Genomic DNA, 24,720 nt, shown 5'->3' on the forward strand with positions numbered 1-24,720 from the left:
AAATCTGTCAACAGAAGCACACCACAACGAGGATGCGATGTTGGACGCATCCAGAAGAATATGGAGAAATCCGGTTACACATTGGCTGCGTTCCTTGAAATCGAAGGAGGCTTCAACAATGTGAAGCTGGAAGCGATCCTCCTAACGAACTGGATTGATAGAATGGTGGAAAGCTAAATTATCAATTCATGAGGAAATCTGTCAACAGAGGCACACCACAACGAGAAGTATTATCACCTTTACTATGATTTCTGGTCATAAAAGAGATACTGCTGGAAAATTCGATCATTTTAAGATAAAGGCTGTAGCCTATGCTGATGATGTAGTCTTGCTAGTCGGTGGGAAGTTTCTGTCGACTATTTCTGATATCATGCTAGATGCCCTTCTAAATCTGTCCAACTCGGCACACGCCAATGGACTTGGCGTAAACCACTCTCCACTAGGAAACGAAAAATCCCAAATTTCCGATCGCCATCCTTTCCTTAAAACCAAAATACCTTGGTACAGTCCTTGACCACACACTAACGTGGAAAAAGAATGTTGAGGAAAGCATATGAAAGGACTAATAGCACTCCAATCCTGCAAGAACTCCATAGGTAAGAGTTGGGACTAAAACCAGAAATCATAAACTTGCGGTATGTAACGGTTGTACTCAACATTCGTACATATGGTTGACTTGTAGGGTGGCAAGGCAGTCAACATGGAGATAGTGCAGTGTTTTTCACGCAGAAATCCTGGCTATCACGAAAGCGGCTGAGATAGTCAAAACACTTACTGCCGACAACATAGGACCGTTGACTATATATGTCGATAGTCAGGCAGCCCCAAAGTCGTGCATTATTAACTCAAAAGCGGTTTGAGATGGCAAGGATGCTTTTCATGATATACGACGGATGGTTAAATTAAGTTGGGTTCCAGGACATAGCAACATAGAAGAAAATAAAAAAAACGGATGAGATTGCTCGAGGGGGTTCGCAATCATCCAATCTATCGATTGAGGTATCTGTACAACTTTCCATTGGCTACTTGAGCTACTGCGAGGTAGTCCTGAACATATGGTCAACTGAACCTAGATGCAGGATTTCAAAAGCCATCTGGCAGGAATCCTCTCGCCGTAGAACTTCTTCGCTTTTGTCTCATAGTAAGAGGAAGATTAAAATCGTTGTGGTGATCATAACAGGTCACTGCAGGATTAGATCTCTCACTTTCAAATGACATCTAGAAACAATTGAACATATACTTTGTATGTATCCATCACTAAGCGGCAGAAGACACAGAGAGTTCGATAAATATGAAATTGATAATTTAGAATTCTTCTCCGGAATAGACCCCCAGTTTTCTACACTCTCTAAACTTCCACTATCATTCCTCTTTTCCACTTTCCTCTACTCCTTTTTTTTTTTTTTTTTTTTTGATCCCGATTACTGATGGAATTATATTACGAACGAGCGGAATAAATATATGTTGACTATAAAAATCTAAAGGCATTTCAATCGAAGATTGTAATCTCCAAAATTTCTTCTTTCTTTCCCTCTGGCTACCTTCCTCCCTTCTCGTCATATTTACTTCCTCGTTATACTTACAAAAACGATTATAAAATCCAATATTGTCCAAAAACTTGTAAAATATTTGGAAAACCCCAATGCCAACCATTTGAGAACCATTTCGATGACGAATATTAGACAAAACGAAAAATTCGTCCAATACAGGATACGTTTCAGAGATTTGTTGCTATCCAAATAGATGTCCTCGAAACACAATGTGATGCTGGAGGCAAATATTAACACCAAGACAAACCACTCAAAGGCTGGAGTATCCACAACAGTTAAGACGGCCGTTCTGACGCGTGTCCAATGTTTAGCGGTCGGTGTATCCATACATGACATAAACCAAGGACAGCGAAAATAAAAGCTGCAGGACAAAAGAAAATAAATTATTTAAATACTCATCAGGAACATTATCCTCCCACTTACTGTTCATAACACTTCTGCGGAAAACAATCATCTGGCACTTTTGGTGGCTTCGAATGTCCGAAACTTGGAAAAGTCATGGGATCATTGTATGCTCCCTGCGAATTACGTCTCCCACCCACTGTGAGATCGTCTACGTAGGAGACCAGACAATGCCATGGTTTTTCAGTCAGTCGTGAAAATGCAGATTTTTGCGACTGGAGCGCATCACCGCTCTTATCTTGTGACCCACCGGCCGACTGCAACTGTCCCACAATCACATCGCCGGCCGCGGCCAGTGCCAGAGCTGAGGAGGTATCGGCCGCACCCGAACTATGCGATTCGGTGCGGGCCGATTGAAAAGAACCAGCTTTGTCTAGTGCCGATTGTGGATGCTCTGAGCGTGACTTGACTTGCAGCCGCCGCTGTTGTTTCTTTTGCTGTTGCAGTTGTTCGGTGTCAACGCTATTGGCACGCGACTGCCCAGCCCTTGGGAGGAGTGGTGTGGCGCGCATCTGAGCATTGGTGGCATGGAAATGTTGCTGGTGTTCGGTTAAGGCCGTCAGCGGTGGTGTCGCCTTCAGCGACGACATTTGCGCCAGTGTGGGTGGTTCGATAGAAGACTTTAGCGAGGCTGGTGGTGTGGGTGGTACAACGGCGGACGATGAATTGGAAGAGTCGTGATGATGCAAAAGATGTGGCTGCTGCTGGTGCTGCTGTTGTTGTTGGTGTTGAGCTAATTGGGTCAATTGTTTGTGCAGCAAGAGATTTTCATAAGAATTTGTACTTTTCAGTGAGAGACTTTCGATTTTGTCCGCCCCATCAACGGTCAGACATTTACGCGGCAACCTTTCCGATTCCATGCGTAGCGTTGAAATGGGCTTATCCTCTTCGGGTACCTCGTCGACACGCTCAATTAGCGACATTCGTTTGAAACGATCAAATTGAGCACTAAAGAGATCACTTTTCCGGCGCATAAATGGCGATTGGGCGCCAGAGGCTTGAGTGGCCGCAATCGACATTGCCTCCACCGAGGCAAAGGGAGCTTGTATTTGATCACAGATCTTGCGTATTTCATTGCTTATGCAAAAGTCTTCATCGATTTTACGTTGTTTTTCAAGGCTTCGTCGTTTGATCTTGACCGAAGCACGATTTGTGTTGGCCGGCAGGGAGTGTTGCCTTCGTGGCACAGTGGACAAATCGTAGCTATCGTAGGGATTCAGTGGTGTTACCACTTCATCGGCTGCCGTCCTCTCCGAGGCCCCTGTGATGACGGCGATATGTTCCAATATCGCCTTATTGGCCTCATCAGCTGCCGGTGAGGGTTCGGACAGCGTTGACAACCTTCTTTCCAGTGAAGTGGTGGATTTTTTAATCTCTTCCAATTCCTTTTCAAAACTCTGTATGATGTTATCAAATTCGGAGTGTTCTACCAAGGGTACCGATTCATTATCGTGACCATTACCATTGGAGGAGTGGCTACCACCATTCCGCCGAGACTCTATGGTCTGCAGTATGGAATTGGAGATGTAGCTTAAATTCGATTTGATGCTGCTGGTCGAGGGTTTGCGCTCTTCACGTTTACTTTCGTTGACGATTAACGAATCCGTGTCGGCATCCATGGTCGAGCCATAACCTACCGTATCGCTAAAATAATTGTGGCTATTATCCTGGGCATCTTCCTGTAAAAATTGAAATAATTCCTTCTGATCACAGTTCAGCAGTTCATCCCTAAGATTGACATGATTCGACAGCAACTCCTCCTGTTCCATCGAGATTGTATTCAACGAATGGCCACTTGTGTCACGTCGCATACTTGAGACGATTTCATCGTCTGAACGTCGTGAGGGTATCAGCGATCGCTGGGACTGGTCACTGGACTGTGACAGGCGATCCAAGGATTTGCGATAGCTAGGCGATCGTGTCAACAACGATTTCTGATATTGTAAATATGATTCGTCATGTTCCTCGCTACAGAGTCGTGTTGAGATACGCTCTTGAAAGGAATCACCACGCATATAAGAACCACTTCGTTGATCCTGATTATAGGGATCTGTGTCTGTGGAATTATACTGACCCATTAGTTGTAGTTCAATGGATTCGGTATAGGTGGTCGGATCATCACGTGAATCATTTGGTTGTGTACCAAAACCGGAAGACATTTGATGTTGCAGGCGCCGCTCAGCCTGTGGATTTGGGCTATTATTGTCTAATTGGCAGGAACTGGCCACGGTGCCATCGAATGATGGCATGGCCGTTTGTTGTTGCTGATAGAGCAGCTGTAAAGCTGGTTGGGTATTTAACATGGGTGATGTGCTGCTATATTCATGTGTGGTTTGTTGTTGTTGCTGCTGTTGTAATTGTTGTTGGTATTGTTGTTGTTGCTGGTGTGCGGATGTGTGTGATTTACGATCTTCATCAGTTTCAGTACCATCGACGATGGTGTGTAGGCTACCCTTTAAGGGTATTATGACGCCAAAATCTGAGCCGGAAACAGGGCGATTCATGGATTCCTAAAACAAACAAAAAATAAAACAGGGTGAGTCATGAGAATAAAATCTTCAGACAAAAAGGGTGCCTCAGAACATCCATTAGCCACTGTTAATGGCATATTTATACCCTTCACCACTCTGTGGTACAGGGTATTATGTCTTTGTGCATATATTTGTAACAGGCAAAAGGAATCGAGATAGACACATTGTTCCTTTTGAGAATATGCATAGAATCACTTTTTAAATCGATTTATGCATGTCCGTCCGTCCGTCTGTCTGTCCATGTTAAATTGTAAACAAAATACAGGTCGCATTTATTATCCGATTTGGATGAAATATGGCACAGCTCACATATTTGGCCCAAGGACGAACCCTATTGAAATTGGGAAAAATCGGTTCAGATTTAGATATAGCCCCCATATATTTTTTCGTCCGATTTTAGGTAAATGGGGCACCAAAGTCCCTATATATGTTTCGATTTGCACGAAATTTGGCATAACGTACTGAATTAGTTCCAGAATAATGTGTGTCAATTTTCGAGAAAATCGGTTTAGATATAGCTCCCATATATAGTTTCGTCCGATTTAAGGTAAATGGTGCACCAAAGTCCTTATATATCTTTAGATTTGTACGAAATGTGGTATAGTGTACTGAAGTAGGTCTAGAAAGATGTGTGTTAAGTTTCCTGAAAATCGGTCCAGATTTAGATATAGCTCCCATATATATTTTCGTTCGATTTAATGTAAATGGTCCACCAAATACCCTATATATCTTTCGATTTGTACGAAATTTGGTATAGTGTACTGAATTAGGTCTAGAATGATGTGTGTTCAGTTTCGTGGCAATCGGTTCAGATTTAAATATATCTCCCATATATATTTTCGTCCGATTTAATGTAAATTGTGTACCAAAGTCCCTATATATCTTTCGATTTGCACGAAGTTTGGTACATCGTAATGAATTAGGTCTAGAATGATGTGTGATCCATTCATGTTAATGGTCCTTCAAAAATTCGACGTCTGTTAGGATTCATCTGTTGAATATACCCAAAGTGGTGAAGGGTATCATATAGTCGGGCCCGTCCGACTTTACTACTTTCCTTACTGGTTTTAATATAAAAAATTAGGCCTCAGTAGTGAGGTATTTTTTCTATTGAAAAGAAATCAGGCATAAGTTAAAGAGACATTTGTTTCTAAAGAAAAAAAAATAGGCCTCAGTTAATGAGGTATTTTTTCTATAGAAAAATTAGGCCTCACTTAGAGGGGCAATTTTCCCATAGAAAAAAATCTCGCCTCAGTAAGAGGGGCAATTTTTCAATAGAAAAAATCAGGCCTCTGAAATATTTAATTCATTTTCCTTACCTGATAACTAAGCCGGTGAAACTTAGTTTCCGACATCAGACCTGACTTATCAAGCATGGATGAGGCGGCAGCATTTTGAGCTTCAATAACAATTTGTTGAAATTTCGAAGCATATTTACGCTCCTTGCGCTCTTTACGTTCTTGGCGCTTTTTTCGTATTAAATCGCGCACGCGTTCAATGCTGCGCGCCAATTTCGATTCCTCACCAACTTCCTAGATATGGCAATGACCAAAAGATATATCGAAACGCAGCAAGAGAAATGGGGAAGTATTCAAATTATTGCAATTGCAGTAGACAATTCGGAAAAATTATATTTTACGCAATTATATTACAAAATTAAAATAAAATAATCACAAATTATTAACAATTAAATATTGTATTTTTTTCTTTAATTATGCCAATACACAAATACAGTTGCAGCAAAACACTAATTTTGGATTGTTCTGATGCAGATACCAATATGCTTAAGCCTAAGCTCAAAACACCGATTTCAAGTCCAAAAGTTTAGGGGGGGAGGGTTATTGGGGGAGAGTACTACTACAGCTACAATAGAATTTTTATTAATTAAAATTTCAATGGGTTACGGGGATGGGGGAATTAAATTATAAAACTACAGGTTGCATGCGTTAATTTTTTCCGAATTTTGAAGTTAATTTGTAAAGGATTTGGAGCCAAATACTAGTTTACTGGTTGTTGTTTAGTTTTATTTTTTTCGATTCAAATCAAATTAAAAATGGGTTTCAAGTTTCAGTGGAAGTATTATTACAAGCTACAATTACCTTTTTCTTGAATATCTGTTTTTAGTTTAAGGTTTACAGTTTTTTTGTTTTATAAACGTTGTATTTGGCGTTGGGGTTTTGATAGAAAGTGTTGTTTTTTTTTTAGTGTGTAGACACGGTGCACGGAGTATTTTAGAAAATATTTGTTTTTTGGTCATTTGTAGGATAGTTGGTCAATTAGTTATAGATTAGTGCGAGAGATATGTATATATAATTGAGATATTTGTATTGTTGTATATGTTGTTGTTGTTTTTGTTATTTTCATTTCAATTAAATTTTATAATTATTAGTTTTTTTATTTAAGTTTAATAGTTCGTTTTTTTTATAAATTAAGCACATGTAAAATAACGCAGTCACACACACGCACATATATATGTAACAATAACAACAAAGAAGGAGGAAGATAGTAAAATATTTTTATTAAATATTAGAAAATATTATTTGTGTTATATAGTTAGATGATAGATATAGAGGGCCTTAAGGTGAATCTATGAAAAGTCGTTGTCATGTTCCAAATGAGTTTTCAACTTTTCAATAATTCCTCTTTTTATAGATAAGGCTCAAATGAAAAACTAAAGATTTTTTAAATATATATTTTTTTAATAAATTAATATAAAAATTATTACAAAATGTAACTTGGCAAACCACTAATATTGAACTATTATATATTTGAATAGTTTAAAAATTATATAATTATAATAATTATTGTTATATTTTTTATAAAATTAAAAAAAAATATATATTTGTTTATTTTCAGTAGTGCTGGCGGGTTATTTGGGATACCATTTGTATTTTGTTTTTGCAAAAAAGTCAGGCTGAATCCCAGTTTGTTGTTTTTATAAAAAAACAACAACTATTTATTAATGGGGAATGTATGGCATTGTCCCCAAGGGATAAGGCAGGCAAGACTATAATTTCGGATCACGTCACTGATACTCATCAGTTCCCTTAGAAGCTATTTATTGCTTCTTTACAAAAAAAACCCTTTTATACCCAAATGTCTCATGTGACAAAGCGAAGTTCTTACGTTACCAGCGATACGACCTCAATGAGAAGTTCGTTGGTGCCAGACTACAGTCTTCCCTGCCTTATCCCTCGGCGGACAATGCCATACATTCCCCAATAATAAATAGTTGTTTGTTTATTTTATAAATAATAGTAGTCCTTAAACAATTTCGGGTTTTCGTGGAAAATAATAGACGTTAATGACCTGTGTGAATTTTTTTATACCAATAACTCACCACAGACCTGCAGATTTTGTCTTTAAAACATGTAGTCCACACGGACCTTGAAAATTTCGTTCTTTATCAAAAACTAAATAGTTTTCAGTGATCTAAGTTTTTTTTTTCAATAAAAAAGCGATCTTCTGGGATTTGAGGAATTATTTCTATAAAAAAGAAACCTTAGGGACTTTTAGACACAATTAATCATCAGTGACAGGGTTTGTTCTAATAAAACAAGCAGTCCCCAGGGACCTGAGATATTTGCCCACAATAAAAACAAAAAGCGAACTGAGGAAAATTTTTATATAAAAAAGTAGTGGTCAAAGACCAAAAAAAATGTAATAACCTGGGACCTGAGCGAAGTTTACATAGAAAGTCCTCATACATCTAAGGCTTTTGTTATAAAAAACAGTAAAGCTACACGGTGTTGATTAAATAGGCTTCGTTGTGTAAGTGGTCCACTGAAAACATGCTGTTCCAAGACGAAAGGTATTAAAAAACACTCAAGTGCCGTATAGCTCACAACGAAGTTAAAGACATCTACTCTTCTTTCTTAACCTCCAAGTGCTGTAAGACAGCGGCTTGTCCCTATTTCTAAACCTATTTTGAAAGCCTATAATTCACTTTTTTCAATTGTTTTGGACTGAATCAATGTTTTGATATAGCTCCCTTATAACGGTAGTCCCCAAAATTCGGTATTTTTGCACTTTTTATCAGATTTTTTAAATCGAATTGGTATCTAGAGATCCCATGATGTAACAAACCGTTCTATTAAAAATGACCAGTATTGGTTCATTTTTCCGGGTAGTCCACATACCTATTCGCATTTTATGGATCAATTCTATATTTTGGGTACTCTGGAAATTTACCCTAATGAAAATTATAAATATTGGCTCTTGCTCATGGGTGGCGTAGAGGATGATAGATACCAAGCAACGGCTCTGATTGGATTTAACATGGCGAAGTCCAGGCTTATCTTGGTCCCTCTTTCATCTCAATTGTGGACACTGGCCTCCCCGCGGTGCCACCTGGGGAGCTATTCTCATCACCCACGATGAAATAGTGAGCTAATATGTGTCGCGAGTTCACCCATAAGAACTATAAAAAATGGGTTGAGGCGTCGGGTTAGTTGCCCACTCTCGGAAAACCCAACCTACTATGAAAAAGCAAAGAAAAAGAAAACCAAACCCCCCTAATGTTGACGACCCCCGCAAACGTATAAAGGGCCACGATCTACGAATCTGCATTTGGAATGTGCGCACGTTGTATAGAACAGGCGCAGTGTTCACTTTGGCGGATATACTCAAGAAGTACAAAGCCGATATTATTGCCTTACATGAAATGCGATGGAAATGGACATGCGTAAGTAAATCAGACGATTACGCCCTGTATTATAGCTGCCATGAAACGAGACATGAATTTGGCTGCGGATTTATGGTTAACAGGAGAATAAAAGACCATGTCTCCAGATTCCCTCAGGTAGATGAGCGAATTGCTATAATCCGTATAAAAGTGAAGTTCTTTTACATCAGTCTCATTTGCGCCCATGCTCCGACCGAAGATAAAGATGAACAGACCAAAGACATATTTTACGAGCGCCTAGAAACAGCATAGATAAATGCATGCATGGCTAGATAAATGCATGCCCAATGAAAAAGGAGACTCCTTCCCATCGCATTCCCACCATTAACCAGATTTTCCCTCTGCGCCAAATCCTGGAAAAGACCCACGAAAAACACATTGACACATACCACCTATTTGTTGACTATAAAGCCGCATTCGACAGCCCTATCCGTTCAGAGGCGTTTAAAGCCATATCTGCGTTCGGTATTCCTGCAAAATTAATACGGCTATGCAGGATAACTTTATGTGGCACAAGGTCAGCAGTTAAAGTAGGAAAGGACCTATCGAAGCCCTTCAATACCGAACGAGGATTCAGACAAAGTGACAGTTTGTCGTGTGATCTTTTTAACATCCTGCTGGAAAAGGTCATACGAGACGCAAAGGTGAACAGAAATGGTACTCTGTACACCAAACAACACATGTTACTCGCCTACGCCGATGACAATTTGAAAAGGAGTCTTCCAAAGTGGGTCTGGCAGTAAACGGCGAGAAGACCAAGCTGATGGTATCAACGCGCAAGACGTCCAATAGACTCGGACCAACTGTGGAACTTGAGAACTACAGCTTCGAGATAGTTAAAGACTTTATATACCCTGGTACCGCCATAAATAAAACGAATGACATCAGCTTTGAAATTCGAAGAAGGATTGTGATGCCCAACATATGCTACATCTGTAAGTAATCTAAGTAAGCTATTTAGAAACAAGGCCACCTCCCGCCAGACCAAACTCACACTTTACAAGACGCTGATACTACCCGTGCTATTATATGGACCAGAAGCATGGGTACTTGCGCAAGCAGATGAGGCAGCTTTTGGGGTGTTTGAGAGAATAATTCTCCGAAAGATCTACGGGCCGATCTGCGTCGACGGTGAATATCGGTGTCGAATGAATCACGAGCTTTACCATTTATATGCGGACATCGACATAGTCAGTCGTATTGAGCTGCAGTGACTACGGTGGCTAGGCCATGTTGTGCGGATGAATGAGAATGCCCCAACTCAAAAGGCATATAAAAACGAGCCTACTGATGGTTCCCGTAGAAGGGGAAGGCCACGAATTAGATGGAAAGACAAAGTAGAAAACAACACCTTGGAACGTGGTCTTCCAAATTGGTGGACTTGCGCACAAGACCGACGCGCTTGGAAATCTTTTTTAAGCTCGGCTTATGGAACAACCGTTCTGTAACAAGCCAGCTAAGTAAGTATGTTTTGGGGTAGACCCAATACATACGGTACACACAATTTTCGGCCTTTGGGTACATTTTAAACCCCATTGATATCTTGGTTTCTCTCTGTCTGTGTGCTAAATTTAACTACCGAAAAAAATATTTTTTTTTGGGATTTTTGATTACAGCTCATTTTTTTGGCCCAACGAAGAACCATATTGAAATTGGTGAAAATCGGTTCAGATTTAGATATAGCTCCCATATACATATATTTTCGTCAGATTTTATGTAAATGGTGTTCCCAAGTCCTTATATATCCTTCTGAAATCATTTTGACATTAATTTAATGGAATGTTGGAAATCAAAGAATTAAAGTCAAAATATAATTACCAAGCGTCAAAAGTTTTGAAAAATTTATGTATAAAAAAATAATGAACAAAGCATTTTTAACTCTAATACACCACAATAACAATAGTTTGAAACTCAATATTGAAATAGAATAACATACTAATGACTAAACATCAAAAAAACACCACATTTAAATATTAACTCAATTCTCTTTTAAAACACAATTAAAAATCTTTTTAATTCAAAGTAAATAATATTTTGCGAATTTCTTTTTTTTAAATTATAAAATCATTAATTTTTTTAACAAATTATTTTTTCTCTTTTTTTAAGTCATAAAATAGAAACCACACACATAAAAAAGTTTGCACACATCAATGCTTGTTTTTTGGGCAGTTTTTATCCATTTCCAAACCATTTTTTCATATTTTGTTTTTTTTTCTCAAAAAAGTTTTAAACATCAATGACATTTTATGTGACAAATACGACAAGAACATCATAATAAAGCCGGGTAAATAAAATAGTAAATAGACAACAAAAAAAATCTGGAAAGTCGAACATGCATTTTACCTCTTTCTTGGATTTTAGCTCCTCCGAATTAAAGCTGTTGAGCAACAAGGCCAAGAACAAGTTTAGCACCATGAAATTGCCCATTACCAGAGTGGGTAGGAAGATGGCAAAGCATGTGGAAGCACCTTGCTGTAAGTTTAAAAAATAAAATAAATACATTTTGAATTTAAGAAGAACAGATTTTAGATTGTGAAAATACCCACCTCTTCTTCGGCTCTCATACAATCCCACAAAGGTTCAATCCATTCACCGCACAGGATACGAAAAATCATCATAAACGAATGGAAAAAATCATTGAAATTCCATCTGTGGTCGATAAAACAAATAGAAACGCATTAATAAATTCTTTTAATTCTTGTTTTCTAAAAATAATAATATTCCAAAAAATATTTTACCTTGGCACCGGATCGGGTTCAAATTTTTCTGGTGTATAATCTTTAGAAAACAATTGCATGCCAATGACGGCAAATATGTAAATGACTATAACCAATATTAAGGTAAGATTACCCAAAGCTCCTATGGTTGAAATAATAATACTTAATAACACTTTCATTGTAGTCCAAGATTGAGCCAATTTTAAAACACGCAACTAGAATAGGTTGATTTGGTTGTTTGTTTGTTGTAGATTTTTTTTTTGTTTTGGTTCAAAAAGAAAAAATAAATACAAAAGAAACATAATAAATACAATTTTCCATTTCCAAGCAAGGCCAATTTTCTTTTCTTAATAGATTTTTTTTGTTGTCTTACCAATCTGAGACCTCTCAATACACTGAGACCATCAACTAATTCAAATATTATGTCCAACAATGAGGCCGTTACTATGATCAAATCAAATATATTCCAACCACATAGAAAAAACTCTTTGGATAATGCCATTAATTTTATAATACATTCAAATGTAAATATTGAAGTGAAAACCTGCGGAAAAACAAGAAGAAGAACAACAAGAAAAAATGTAGTATTGAAAATATTTCCCTTTATTTTACACATTGAAAGCCACCCTCCAATTTTTTTCAGTGCAACGAGGGCTCATGCATGCTGCTTTTGCGTTTCATTTTTTTTTCTTGAGTGCCAGGAGTTGGTTTTTGGTTTTTCCTTTCATGGTTATATATTCCTACCTTATTTCCTACATCCAGAGCATTGCGAAAACTTTCACTCATACCATGATGTTCCATGGCCAAAAATGCCGTATTCAAAACAATACATAGCGTGATGGCCAATTCGAATAGCGGATCACGTACCACTTTATAGAGGCAATTTTGAAATTGCAACCATCCTTCATAGTCGATGCAACATTGAACACATCTATCACAATTTCGATCGGGAAGATCATCTGAAAATAAACCAAAAAAATAAATATACGATTATTAAAAAAATTTTTTAGAAGAAAATATCAGTCACCAGTAGCTAAGAATTTTTTTCTAAAAAAAATATTCCAGCTATTCACTATTTTTGAAATGTTTTAATTTCCCATTACTTCTAATACTGAATTGATGTAAAACTTTATGAGGATTTATTTGACATATATACAATAGATTTGACAATTGAAACCCACTGGCTTAACGAAATCCGGTTAAATGTAAACGTACTTTAAACCTTATTTATTAAAATTTTCCAATTAGATTTAATGCAACCCTAGTTTATGTAACAACAACCCTGTAAATATTCTAAGAATATTATCGATATTTTAGCAGCACTATCGATTACGATACACACATTTTGTAATCGAGAAAATGGTATAAAAGAGTGAAGAAATTGCAAGGAATTCAGGATCACAAGGGAGTAATCGTCGCAGACAACTCCTTAAAGGCCAAGATTTTAGCCGATCATATGGATGGTATCCACTAATCCGATGTTGCAGTGGATAATTCTTTTCGCAGTCTTGTCAGCACTGCAGTGGAAGATTTTAACCACGATGCACCACTGGTTAATTTATGCAGTGATTTGAAGGCGGATGGAATTGCAATCAACGATGGATGTAGATGAGAACACAAAGGACTTATAGACTCAGACATGGCCGGGTCTGCTATCGACATTGCCATGAAGAAAGCAGGAGAAACCATAATAATTCTCCTGACAATACTTTTTAATCACTGCCTCAACATTGGCTATTTCCCAATAGCATCGAAGGAGCCACTAGTTGTACCACTACATACCAATTTCCCTATTATCGCTCTTTGGGAAATTACTGGAGCACTTTATCAACCGGTTGATTGAAGAAAAGAAAATCCGTAGGGATTGCCAGTTTGGATTTCGAGCAATCGCTCGTATTCGATCAACAAACCAGTCGCATGGTAGCAAGTTTTCTTAAGGATCGATTATTTCGTGTGATAAGATGTTGATCGGTCAAAGCAAGGGTGCCTCAGGGATCACAACTAGGATCGGTTCTATACAACATGTTAGTTTGTGGCATACCAGGGCCAACTGAAAGACGACTGCTGTTAACATACTTGCGCTGCGAGGCTGCTTTGGAAGCACTGTGGAAAGAAAATTTAATGTGTACATGGAAATACTTCACAAATACTTCAGCAATGGCGATTCAATGTTGGAAAGGGTGGTTTTGAAGAGCAAAACCAAGTCCACTGCGAAGAGCTTCCAAAAATACATTCCAACTATAAAAGTTGGAAATTAATTCATAGATATGGCAGACAGGATGATCCTGCATGAAATATTCAACTTATCAGAGACAAAAAAGAATAACTTTGCCTATCAAAGATTCTTTCAAATGCGAGGGGGACTTTCTTCAGAGGTAAAGTTTCTAATATACTCTTACTCCTTTCCTGCATGGTAAGACATATCGTCACCTCAAATGGAAAGGATTAGAATGTGGGAGAGATTCCTGCTAACGGAGGAATTCTATATGATGAATATGACCGGCTGATTTACGACCTTCAGAGGTACCACAGATTTGGCGACACAGATATTAAGCCTGTATATAATACAGTTCAATAAAATAAGAATTGTAAATGGTTTAATTTTAAGTAAGATTGAACAGATTTTACATTAACCAAAATCCTCACTATTGGGAAAATCGCACGTTTTCAGTCAAAAACCAATCTCGAAAATAGAAAAGATCTTGACCAATTGGATTTATCCTAGTTCATACAATAGCTATGTAGGTCCAGAATAACGTGTTAATATTTGGAACCGATCTGATTAATAGTTTTTAAGTAATCGTGCCCGACAATCCTAAAAACGCGGTGTCGAAAAAAAAGATGTTTAAAGTTTGATAAGCACGCTTGCAATCGCTTGATGCTGACACAATAAATCGATTATATCTTCAAGAGTTATTGAAATTTTAAAGGGACATTCCTGCGATGCTATAGGTTCATATTAAATTAATTTTAAAAAATTTACCAAACTTGACGTGTGTTTTTCGATTTTGGACTTTCGCTTCGGATTTTTCCATTGGGATCATTGGGCTTTGGTTCCAATGTCATAGCCATAGACCCATGATTAGTTAATAAGATAAAAGTAATTCGATTTCTTCAAGAGGAACTTGTTGAACAAAAGCAAAAATGAACGACTGGAGCAAAGTGAACTATATGAACGAAAGAATCGGAACTAAAACGGCATATACATTAGAACTTTTTACCGGGTTAATCTACTTTATGAGGATTTATTTGACATATATGCAAAGGAATTGACAATTGAAACCCACTGGGTTAACGAAATCCGGTTAAATGTAAACGTACTATAATAATTGTTCCTTTTGGGGAATACCCCCTTTGAATTTGTTCATCCTGGAAAGGCCCAACTTAAGACATAACATTCTTAAAATGCCGGAGGAGTGAAGAGACAGATAGTAGAAGAAATGAGTATATTAGAAACCTTTCAACTCAGTATAATCAATTATCTGGTGCGTAAAAACGAAATCTGGAAAACCCTGATCTTCTTACAACTCCCTCAGAAGAGGCGAAGGGAAAAGAGAAAGCTTAGTCAGCCACAATAATCCATATACTAATGGGCGATCAAGCTCAAGCAGTTTGTAAATTCCAAAAGGAATCGGAAGATGACAGCAAACACTGGTAAGGGGCTGTCATCTTATGCGATTTTAGAAGAAATCATTATAGAGTCAAGCTCTGCAGAGATCAACGAAAATAGTGCGTCCGGTCAACTGAGCAAGGAATTCTTCGACCACCTTCTGCGAAGTTGAGAGTTTAAGGAGGAATTCACAACATAAGGCGTACCTCAATGGCGTACTTCAATGAAAATATTACATACTAATATTTTAAGACTGATTTTTTCCTAAACTAAAAAAATTATAACCCTTAAAGTTTTCTTACACTTACCGATTACAACAATTTCGGAAGAATCTTCCGGATGTAAAGCATAAATATTATGCTTTTTAATGCGTGCTATATTTCCATTGCACTTTATCAGTCGAACTTCACGCGGTGACAGGGCTAATGTGACCGCTGTATGTTCATTGGTGCTGCCACATTCGTCCACCATCGTTGTCGTGGTGGTGGCGATAGCAGTAGTCGCTGCTGCGGCATTATTATTATTGTTATTATTACTATTGTTATTATTATTGGTGGCAGTTACATTGACCACTTCGGAAGCTGTTATATCTTGTTCTTCATGATCGTCCACCACACCTGAATCATCCTGAGATGATTCACGATTCACACCACCGCCGGCTGAATTTGAGCTACCTTGGCGGCCGGCATGCACCAGCTGGCCGGAGGGATACAACATATTTGGATTGAGTTCGGTATCCTGCTCCTGAAAACAAATGCGTGTCTGGCGTTGTTTGTCTTTGGCCGAGCCGATTTTTTGGTGTTGACCTCCTTTCAGATCCAGATCGGTAGGTCGTTCACAACCACTGTGGCGGGGACTGGGACTAGGTGTGGGTGTGAGTGAATCACCTTTACCAGTGTGCTGTAACAGAAGATATTAGATAAAAATCATATCCATTGAAAATGTTTAAGTCAAGGTACTTACTGTTCCATTGCCATTGCTATCGGTATTGTTACCACTTGTTTCACCCTTGCCGGTGCCCTTGACTTTTTTCCGTCTCACCTTCTTCTTATTGTAGGAGGCCAATACACCCTTACGGGAGTCAATTTTATTTTTATTGTTTTTATTTAATTTTTTCACATTCAGAACGGACGGGTCGAAGCTAAATGTTGAATCATCACGATGATCCATTAAGTCTTTTTTACGTTCCTGGAAAATCAGAACAACATTATTGAGATTCCCTTACACCAAGAGTTCCAAATTTTTAACCGACTTACTTCATTCGTTATTTCGGCTTCTTCCTCGTAACTTAGAGCAACTACGGCTAACATTAGATTTATTAAATAAAATGAACCAAAAAACACAACCACTGTAAAAAATGATACACTCATCGGTCCCGAAGTGGCCAACACCATATTATACACATTCTCCCAATAGTCCAGGGTGATTAACTGAAATGTTGTCAACATCGACCACATAAAGTTATCGAAATTCGTATAACCATGATTGGGATTTTCGCCCACACACAGGCACGTATAGCCTTCGGGGCAGTGACGTGCCCCCGTTAAGTTACCACATAACAGAGGCAGCTCCTCGTCATCGTACAACCAATTGTCTGTGTCGTTTATCCATCTGTGAAGAGAAAGGATATATTAATATATTTAAAATAAAGTTATCCTTATAGTTTAGGGCTACTACTTACAATTTCCATTCAAGATCGGTGGTATTGACCCAATCTTCTGGTACATTTTTAACACACTTATTTCTCAGTTCACCCATGTAAACCTGAATGAGGGAGGAAATATGGAAATGTTCAGATGTTATTTGATATGTAGGGATAATGGGTTAAAAATGTTATTGAATTGAATTATATTAAAGTAAAATGCAATTAAAAATATACAGTATTGTTTATTACATTTAAGTAAAATGTTATGAAAAATACATGAAGATGTAATAAACAATATACAGTATGTCAAGAAAAAGTTCTCACTTGGATAATTATTAAACACTTTCAAATATAGAAGGTCGAATAATGATCCTAGGCATATTTGTAATGAATTACGGCATTTTCGATAAACACTATGCGGTGAAATACTATTGGCGAGTGGAGTGGATCTCCTCACATACACTGCATGTACTTGCTTAAGGATGCTTCTATAATAAACCCTAACAATTCATCTTCTTTTGCTTCTGTCATAGTTTCGTAGATAAATAAGTTTCTACTAATTGATCTGATGAACATTTATAAGAATATATTGCTTATCAGCGTCACAACCACAATCGTTCTTGTACTAGAGGTATGCCATATCCGCATGCATAGACCTTACTAATTCATCTTCTTTTGCTTCTGGCATTAGTTTCATAGATAAATATATTTCTACTAATCGTTCTAATGAAAATTTATAAGAATATATTGTTTATCAGCGTCACAACCAAAATCGTTCTTGTACTAGAGGTATGTCATATTCGCCTGCAGCAGAAATTCATGAAAACTCTGAAAATATCTAGGAATTAAAATATATCTATGATAGAAACAAGCCTCTCAATTAAACAATTTTGACCATTTCCTGTCCGAGAAAAATATAAATCTAACATATGAGAATTATTTATTGGCTCTTAGATCGTCGTAAAAAACCTCAAAATTTCTTAAAATGAAGATTTGAAAACAAAATATTCAACAAAACCCCACAATATTGTCACTGCACACAGCAATTATACGGATATAACTCATTAACTATATTAATAAGTCAAATCGTGGACCTTCGAGATGCTGTTGAAGAAATTAGGGCTGGCAACCATTCTATAAAGCAAAAGCTACAGCGTATAGCTCAAAAGTCTATCTCTGGTACTGAAATATCAGCACAAGAGTCAACATATTGCTGTTTTGGGATGCGGCTTTCAGAAAGTAGTAACGCCGAGGTTTACATAAATACTACTGGCGAATACGACCAGAACAGCTACAAAATTTACCAACAGTCAGATATTTATGCTGTTGATATTTTAGACCTCAAGAACAGCTACAAAATTTACCATAACATACCGATTTGCATATCCCATCTTGATACAACGCCTATGTACCGTTGTCTTGTGAATGTTACTGTCATCCACTATCTCGCGCACGCTACACCGTATCCGTCGTTAGTGGGCGTCTGCTGCGGTCTTCATCTTCCAAATCAAAATTGCCGGCTCTAAATTTCTTACACCAATTGCGAACGGTCCTAATGGTCGAGTACCACTCCCGTAAATGGTGCAAATTTCATGTGCAGTGTTCTTTGCACTATTGCCTTTTTTAAAGCAATGAAGCATAACATACCGTAAATGCTTCTTTTGGTTCTCCATATTGAACGGGGTAGAAACAAATTTTAGAAGGCGCTTTGTCACCAACGAAACGAACTTTGAAAGAGCTCTGAGACGACTACAACCGATACCATAAACGGCTAGGAAATAAGCCTGCGTGTTTATATGAGCATAGCCAGTCAGACTAATTCATAGCGTGGCGCGGAAGAAACTTATGGGACAACCTAATATAAATATTTCAGAACCCGCAGAAACAAAGCCAGTGCAGGAGACTACGAAGAGCATGATGATCACGAAGATCGGTTACCACCGTTCGGACAGACAGACAGTCATTTTCGATGATGCACATTTTTATATGTGTTTAAGAGGAGATTATGATTTACAAAATCGTCCAAATACGCAAGCATTTGGAAGAATTCTGAAAAAAAAATTGAAGAGACTGGAACGGTTATAAATATTTTAAGGCCGGAGCACTATAGTTTCGCTAGTACCGCTGAAATTTTCGAAATTTTCATAAACAAAATTGTCATAGTTGGGTTTTTGAGAATCCTCAAGTAATTAAGGAAAGGCCATTACATCCGGAAAAGATCACAGTCTGGTTGTCTGCTATTAAAGAATACGACTTGGTGAATATGGGGTATCAAAAAGACGGTGTCAAATGTAGCGGCGTAATTTCTCGTTGTGGCGATACCAACTGGCCACCAAGATCATTTTATTGGCTATGCGAAAGATCTTGTTTTTGGTGATAAACCTTCAACACATGAGCACTTAAAAACTAACATTCGTCGAGTTAGGGCTGAGATACCGTCCAATATATTTCAAAAAGTGATCGAAAATACCTCAAATTCACCTTCCCCGTCTATGACCTTCAGCAGTAAATATGTTGTTATATTAAAGGTGGATCTAGAGGCTACACAAAGCTATAATACGCTTACAACATTCTTGTGTTCTTGATTCGTTTACTATTGAAACTTCGAAATGGATAACCATGTAATTTCTAACTTTTTAAATAATCTTTCATTCCTGATGCTGGAAATCATTTTTGAGAACAAAAATAAATAAAACCCTAATGTACACCGCTTTTCCGTTACGTTATCCATTTCATTTGTCATGCACGCAATTTGTCATGGTTTTGAACTGTCAGATAGTGTATACCTCTCTTTATATGTGTTGCTAAAACTGTGTGGCACAAAAAATACAGCATACTTCTAGGCGGCAATTATTAAAACGCTCATTGTCGTCAGTGTTATTTTCGATCATAAAACAAGTGAAAAGGCGTTAAGTTCGGCCGGGCCGAACTTTGAATACCCTCCACCATAGACATACTGACAGGTACTAGAAATGAAAATACCAAAAGGTGGACCTATACCGACATTTCTAAAAAGGGATTATATAAACAAAAATAAAAAATTCAGAAATTTTTAATGGATAATTATACCCTCACTTCCACTTCTTCTGGAACCTCCACACAGGGGCTAGGTCTAAATGCGGCTTTTAGTTCATTATCGAACCTTACGTTCTACTTGTTTATGATTACATCAGAGACTTAAACCGCGGAACAAATCAGATAACCATTTTAATATAAAAAAGGGGGGTTATATGAGGACTACCCTAAAATGGGGGCGAATATTAATAATTTTTAGTAGGGAGATTTGGTACCATATACGACTACAAAATACCAATTTGCAGCTAATTCGGTTGAAAAACGCGCTCAAGAACCCCAAAATACCGAAAATTGGGGGTACCGTTATATGGGGTCTACCAGAAAAAGTGGACCAATATTTATAATTTTCTGTGGGGAGATTTGCTACCCAATAAGAACTCAAAGTACCAAATTTCAGCGAATTCGGCTGAAAAACACGCTCAAGAACCCCAAAATACCGAAATTTGGGGGGGTACCCTTATATGGGAGCTATGCCTAAACGTTGACCGAAATAGCTCATCTTCGAACTTGCCTGCAGACAAAAGACGACTATATGCAAAATTTTGAGGCTCTATCTCAATTCGTTTAGACGCTAGAGTGTTTACAACAGACGGACATGGCTAAATCGTCATAGAATTTTACGCTGATCAAGAATATATATATATATACTTTATAGGGTCGGAAATGATTATTTCGATGAGTTACAAACGGAAAAACAAAACTAATATATCCTCCATATAATTCTATAATAATATATTCACAGAATGTACACGACCATCGCTATTTTATAGCTAAACCAGTAAGGAAAGTAGTAAAGTCGGACGGGGCCGACTATATGATACCCTTCACCACTATGGGTATATTAAACTGGACTATTAGCATGAAATTGGATGAAATAAAATATGTGATATTTATCTAAATGTTAATCTACGTAGATCTATCCATAAAGTATGTAAATCGACTTCAAACAAATATAAATGGGTCATCCGTTGGGCTATGTCTGTACTTCTAGAAAACGCAACTACATAATTCTATGCTCAATTTTGTACGTTGTGCAAAATTTGATGTCAAACTGACTAACATGAGGAGTTTGATGCCCAATTTACTTGAAATCGGGCGAAAATATATATGGAAGGTCTATCCAAATATTAAGCGATTTCAAACAAACTTGTGACAGGATAGGTTATACTAATTTCAGAACGTTTTGTTCCTATTGGTTCTTGGTGCGTCAATTACTTAAAATCAATCTATAATAAAAAGGAGCTATATCTAAATCTGGACCGATTTTCACGAAACAACGCAGACATCACTCTAGGCTCAATTCAGTACGTTATGCCAAATTTTGTGCAAAACGAAAGATATACATGAAATCGGACGAAACTATATGTGGGAGCTATATAGAAATCTGGACCGATTTTCACGAAACTTGGCAGACATCATTCTAGACTCAATTCAGTACGTTATGCCAAATTTCGTGCAAATCGAAGGATATATATGGACTTTGGTGCACCATTTACATGAAATCGGACGAAACTATATATGGGAGCTATATGTAAATCTTGACCTATTTTCACGAAACTTGGCAGACATCATTCTAGGCCTAAATGATTAGGCTGTACCAAATTTCGTGCAAATCAAAAGATATATAGGGACTTTGGGGCACCATTTACATGAAATCGGACGAAACTATATATGGAAGATATATCTAAATCAGGACCGATTTTCATGAAACTTGGCAGACATCATTCTGGGCTCAATTAAGTACGTTATGCCACATTTCGTGCACCTCGAAGGATATATAGGGACTTTGGTGCACCATTTACATGTAATCGGACGAAACTATATATGGGAGCTATATCTAAATCTGGACCGATTTTCTCGAAACTTGGCAGACATCATTCTGGGCTCAATTAAGTACGTTATGCCAAATTTCGTGCAAATCGAAGGATATATATGGACTTTGGTGCACCATTTACATGTAATCGGACGAAGCTATATATGGGAGCTATATCTAAATCTGGACCGATTTTCTCGAAACTTGGCAGACATCATTCTAGGCTCAATTCAGTACGTTATACCAAATTTCGTGGAAATCGAAAGATATGTAAGAACATTAGGGCACCATTTACATGAAATCAGACGAAACTATATATGGGAGCTATATCTAAATCTGGACCGATTTTCTCGAAACTTGGCAGACATCATTCTGGGCTCAATTAAGTACGTTATGCCAAATTTCGTGCAAATCGAAGGATATATAGGGGCTTTGGTGCACCATTTACATGTAATCGGACGAAGCTATATATGGGAGCTATATCTAAATCTGGACCGATTTTCTCGAAACTTGGCAGACATCATTCTTGGCTCAATTCTGTACGTTATACCAAATTTCGTGCAAATCGAAAGATATATAAGAACATTAGGGCACCATTTACATGAAATCGGACGAAACTATATATGGGAGCTATATCTTAATCTGGACCGATTTTCACGAAAATTGCCAGACATCACTCTAGGCTTAATTCAGTACGTTATGCCAAATTTCGTGCAAATCAAAAGATATATAGGGACTTTGGGGCACCATTTGTATGAAATCGGACGAAACTATATATGGGAGCTATATCTAAATCTGGACCGACTTTCACGAAACTTGGCAGACATCACTCTAGGCTTAATTCAGTACGTTATGCCAAATTTCGTACAAATCAAAAGATATATAGGGACTTAGGGGCACCATTTACATGAAATCGGACGAAACTATATATGGGAGCTATATCTAAATCTGGACCGATTTTCACGAAAATTGGCAGACATCATTATAGGCCTAAATGATTAGCCTGTACCAAATTTCGTGCAAATCGAAAGATATATAGGGACCGTTTACATTAAATCGGTTAAATATATATATGGGAGCTATATCTAAATCTGAACCGATTTTTCCCAATTTCAATAGGGTTCGTCCTTGGGCCGAATAAGTGACCTATGCCAAATTTCATCCAATTCGGATCATAAATGCGACCTGTACTTTGTTTACAATTTAACATGGACAGACAGGCAGACGGACGGACGGACGGACGGACATGCATAAATCGACTTAGAAAGTGATTCTATGCATATTCTCAAAAGGAACCATGGGTCTATCTCAATTATTTTTGCCTGTTACAAACATATGCACAAAGACATAATACCCTGTACCACAGTGTGGTGAAGGGTATAAAAATACGGGATGCTTCGGACAATTATTTAAAGAGTGTTTAAATTGTTCCTAATATATCGACTGGATTAGGAAAACCTAAAATATGCCCTAAGACACCCTCCATTAAATTTATGACTACGATTTATGGAATTGGACATTGGCGATATGGAATTGAAAATTAAAATCGAGTGGATTTTCCCGTAACCGTTTAGATTAACTTTGAAATGATGGGCTCACTATTATTAGATTAATGCCTTATCGCAATGATAAATTAAAAACAATGGCATGGAAATATAAACACTATTATAATTATAAATACACAAAACATTAAATCCACATCCACTTACCTGCAGTGCGAACAGTGCAAAGACCATTAAACAAAATATGGTCAACGTCATGACCTCGGCCAATTGACGAAACGAGTGCAATAGTGCATTGATAATAGTCTTTAAACCTGGCATTATGGAAACAGTCTTTAAGGCTCTCAGCACACGAAATGTACGCAAACCGGCCAAATTGCCCACATCCATACCGATCGTTGCATAACCGCTTGCTATGACCACAAAATCCAGCCAATTCCATGGATTTCGTAAATATGTGTACTTGTTGAGCAGGAAGCCTTTGGCAATGATTTTGATTACCATTTCAATGGTGTAAATCGCTAGGAAGACAAATCTAAAAAGAAACGATAACAACAACAACAAATGCAAATAATGAAGAAAAAGAAGGGGCGAAAGAAAATGAAATGGAAAATCAGAAAATTTTGTATTGGATGCTGCTGCGTTGTGCGATAATGACATTGATTGAGTGATTGCATGAATGGGTTGGTTGATGTATGGACATATATAGATTGATTGGCGGGACACTTACTCAGCTTCTTCGACTGTCTCTGTCATGGCTAAAAAAATGCAATTAAACAATATTGTGGCCATGACACAATAATCGAAGAACTGATTTGTTGCTATATAGACGCATATTCGTCTCGCCGCACTCCATGGATGGAAGAGAAATAAACTTTTGGTGCCGGTAAATCGATGTATGTAATTTTTGCGAAAACGTTTTGAAACCACACAGAATGTCTGAAAATATATAGATGAAGAAAAAGGGGAAAACATTTGTTATTGCATATTTTGTTAGAGTTTAAAAATTATAGAGTAGATAAGAATTTAATTAATACATGATCGTGTACGGTTTCGTATCTGATATATTAATAGTATTTTTATTAATTTATTAAATTTTTAAATAATTTAATGATGGTATTTTTTTCACTATGACAACAAATAGAATATGTTTAAAAAATGCTTTTAAAACTGATGGTTTTTATTAAAACT

At 37.4% G+C, this 24,720-nt stretch overlaps 1 protein-coding gene across 1 annotated transcript in view; it reads right to left on the bottom strand.

Annotated features, from left to right (window-relative positions):
• The window catches only part of LOC133329709 (sodium channel protein 60E), a 49,457-nt gene extending 24,983 nt beyond the window's left edge, over positions 1–24,474 (bottom strand). Inside the window, exons 1-15 of the mRNA XM_061538179.1 lie at positions 24,260–24,474; positions 23,737–24,064; positions 17,176–17,258; positions 16,751–17,105; positions 16,458–16,682; positions 16,031–16,394; positions 15,803–15,928; positions 12,629–12,843; positions 12,258–12,428; positions 11,906–12,099; positions 11,714–11,816; positions 11,511–11,639; positions 5,803–6,015; positions 1,974–4,462; positions 1,584–1,911 (exon numbers count right to left, since the gene is read on the bottom strand). Of these exons, the coding sequence (XP_061394163.1) occupies positions 1,584–1,911; positions 1,974–4,462; positions 5,803–6,015; positions 11,511–11,639; positions 11,714–11,816; positions 11,906–12,099; positions 12,258–12,428; positions 12,629–12,843; positions 15,803–15,928; positions 16,031–16,394; positions 16,458–16,682; positions 16,751–17,105; positions 17,176–17,258; positions 23,737–24,064; positions 24,260–24,321 (5,385 nt within the window). The 5' untranslated portion in view covers positions 24,322–24,474. The remainder of the gene's footprint in view (positions 1–1,583; positions 1,912–1,973; positions 4,463–5,802; positions 6,016–11,510; positions 11,640–11,713; positions 11,817–11,905; positions 12,100–12,257; positions 12,429–12,628; positions 12,844–15,802; positions 15,929–16,030; positions 16,395–16,457; positions 16,683–16,750; positions 17,106–17,175; positions 17,259–23,736; positions 24,065–24,259) is intronic.
• Between the last annotated feature and the right edge of the window lie 246 nt (positions 24,475–24,720).

The sequence above is a fragment of the Musca vetustissima genome, unplaced genomic scaffold (genome assembly GCF_032173495.1).
Source record: "Musca vetustissima isolate MV318-11 ecotype Yass unplaced genomic scaffold, APGP_CSIRO_Mvet_v1 utg13113, whole genome shotgun sequence".
Taxonomy (NCBI): Eukaryota; Metazoa; Arthropoda; class Insecta; order Diptera; family Muscidae; genus Musca; species Musca vetustissima.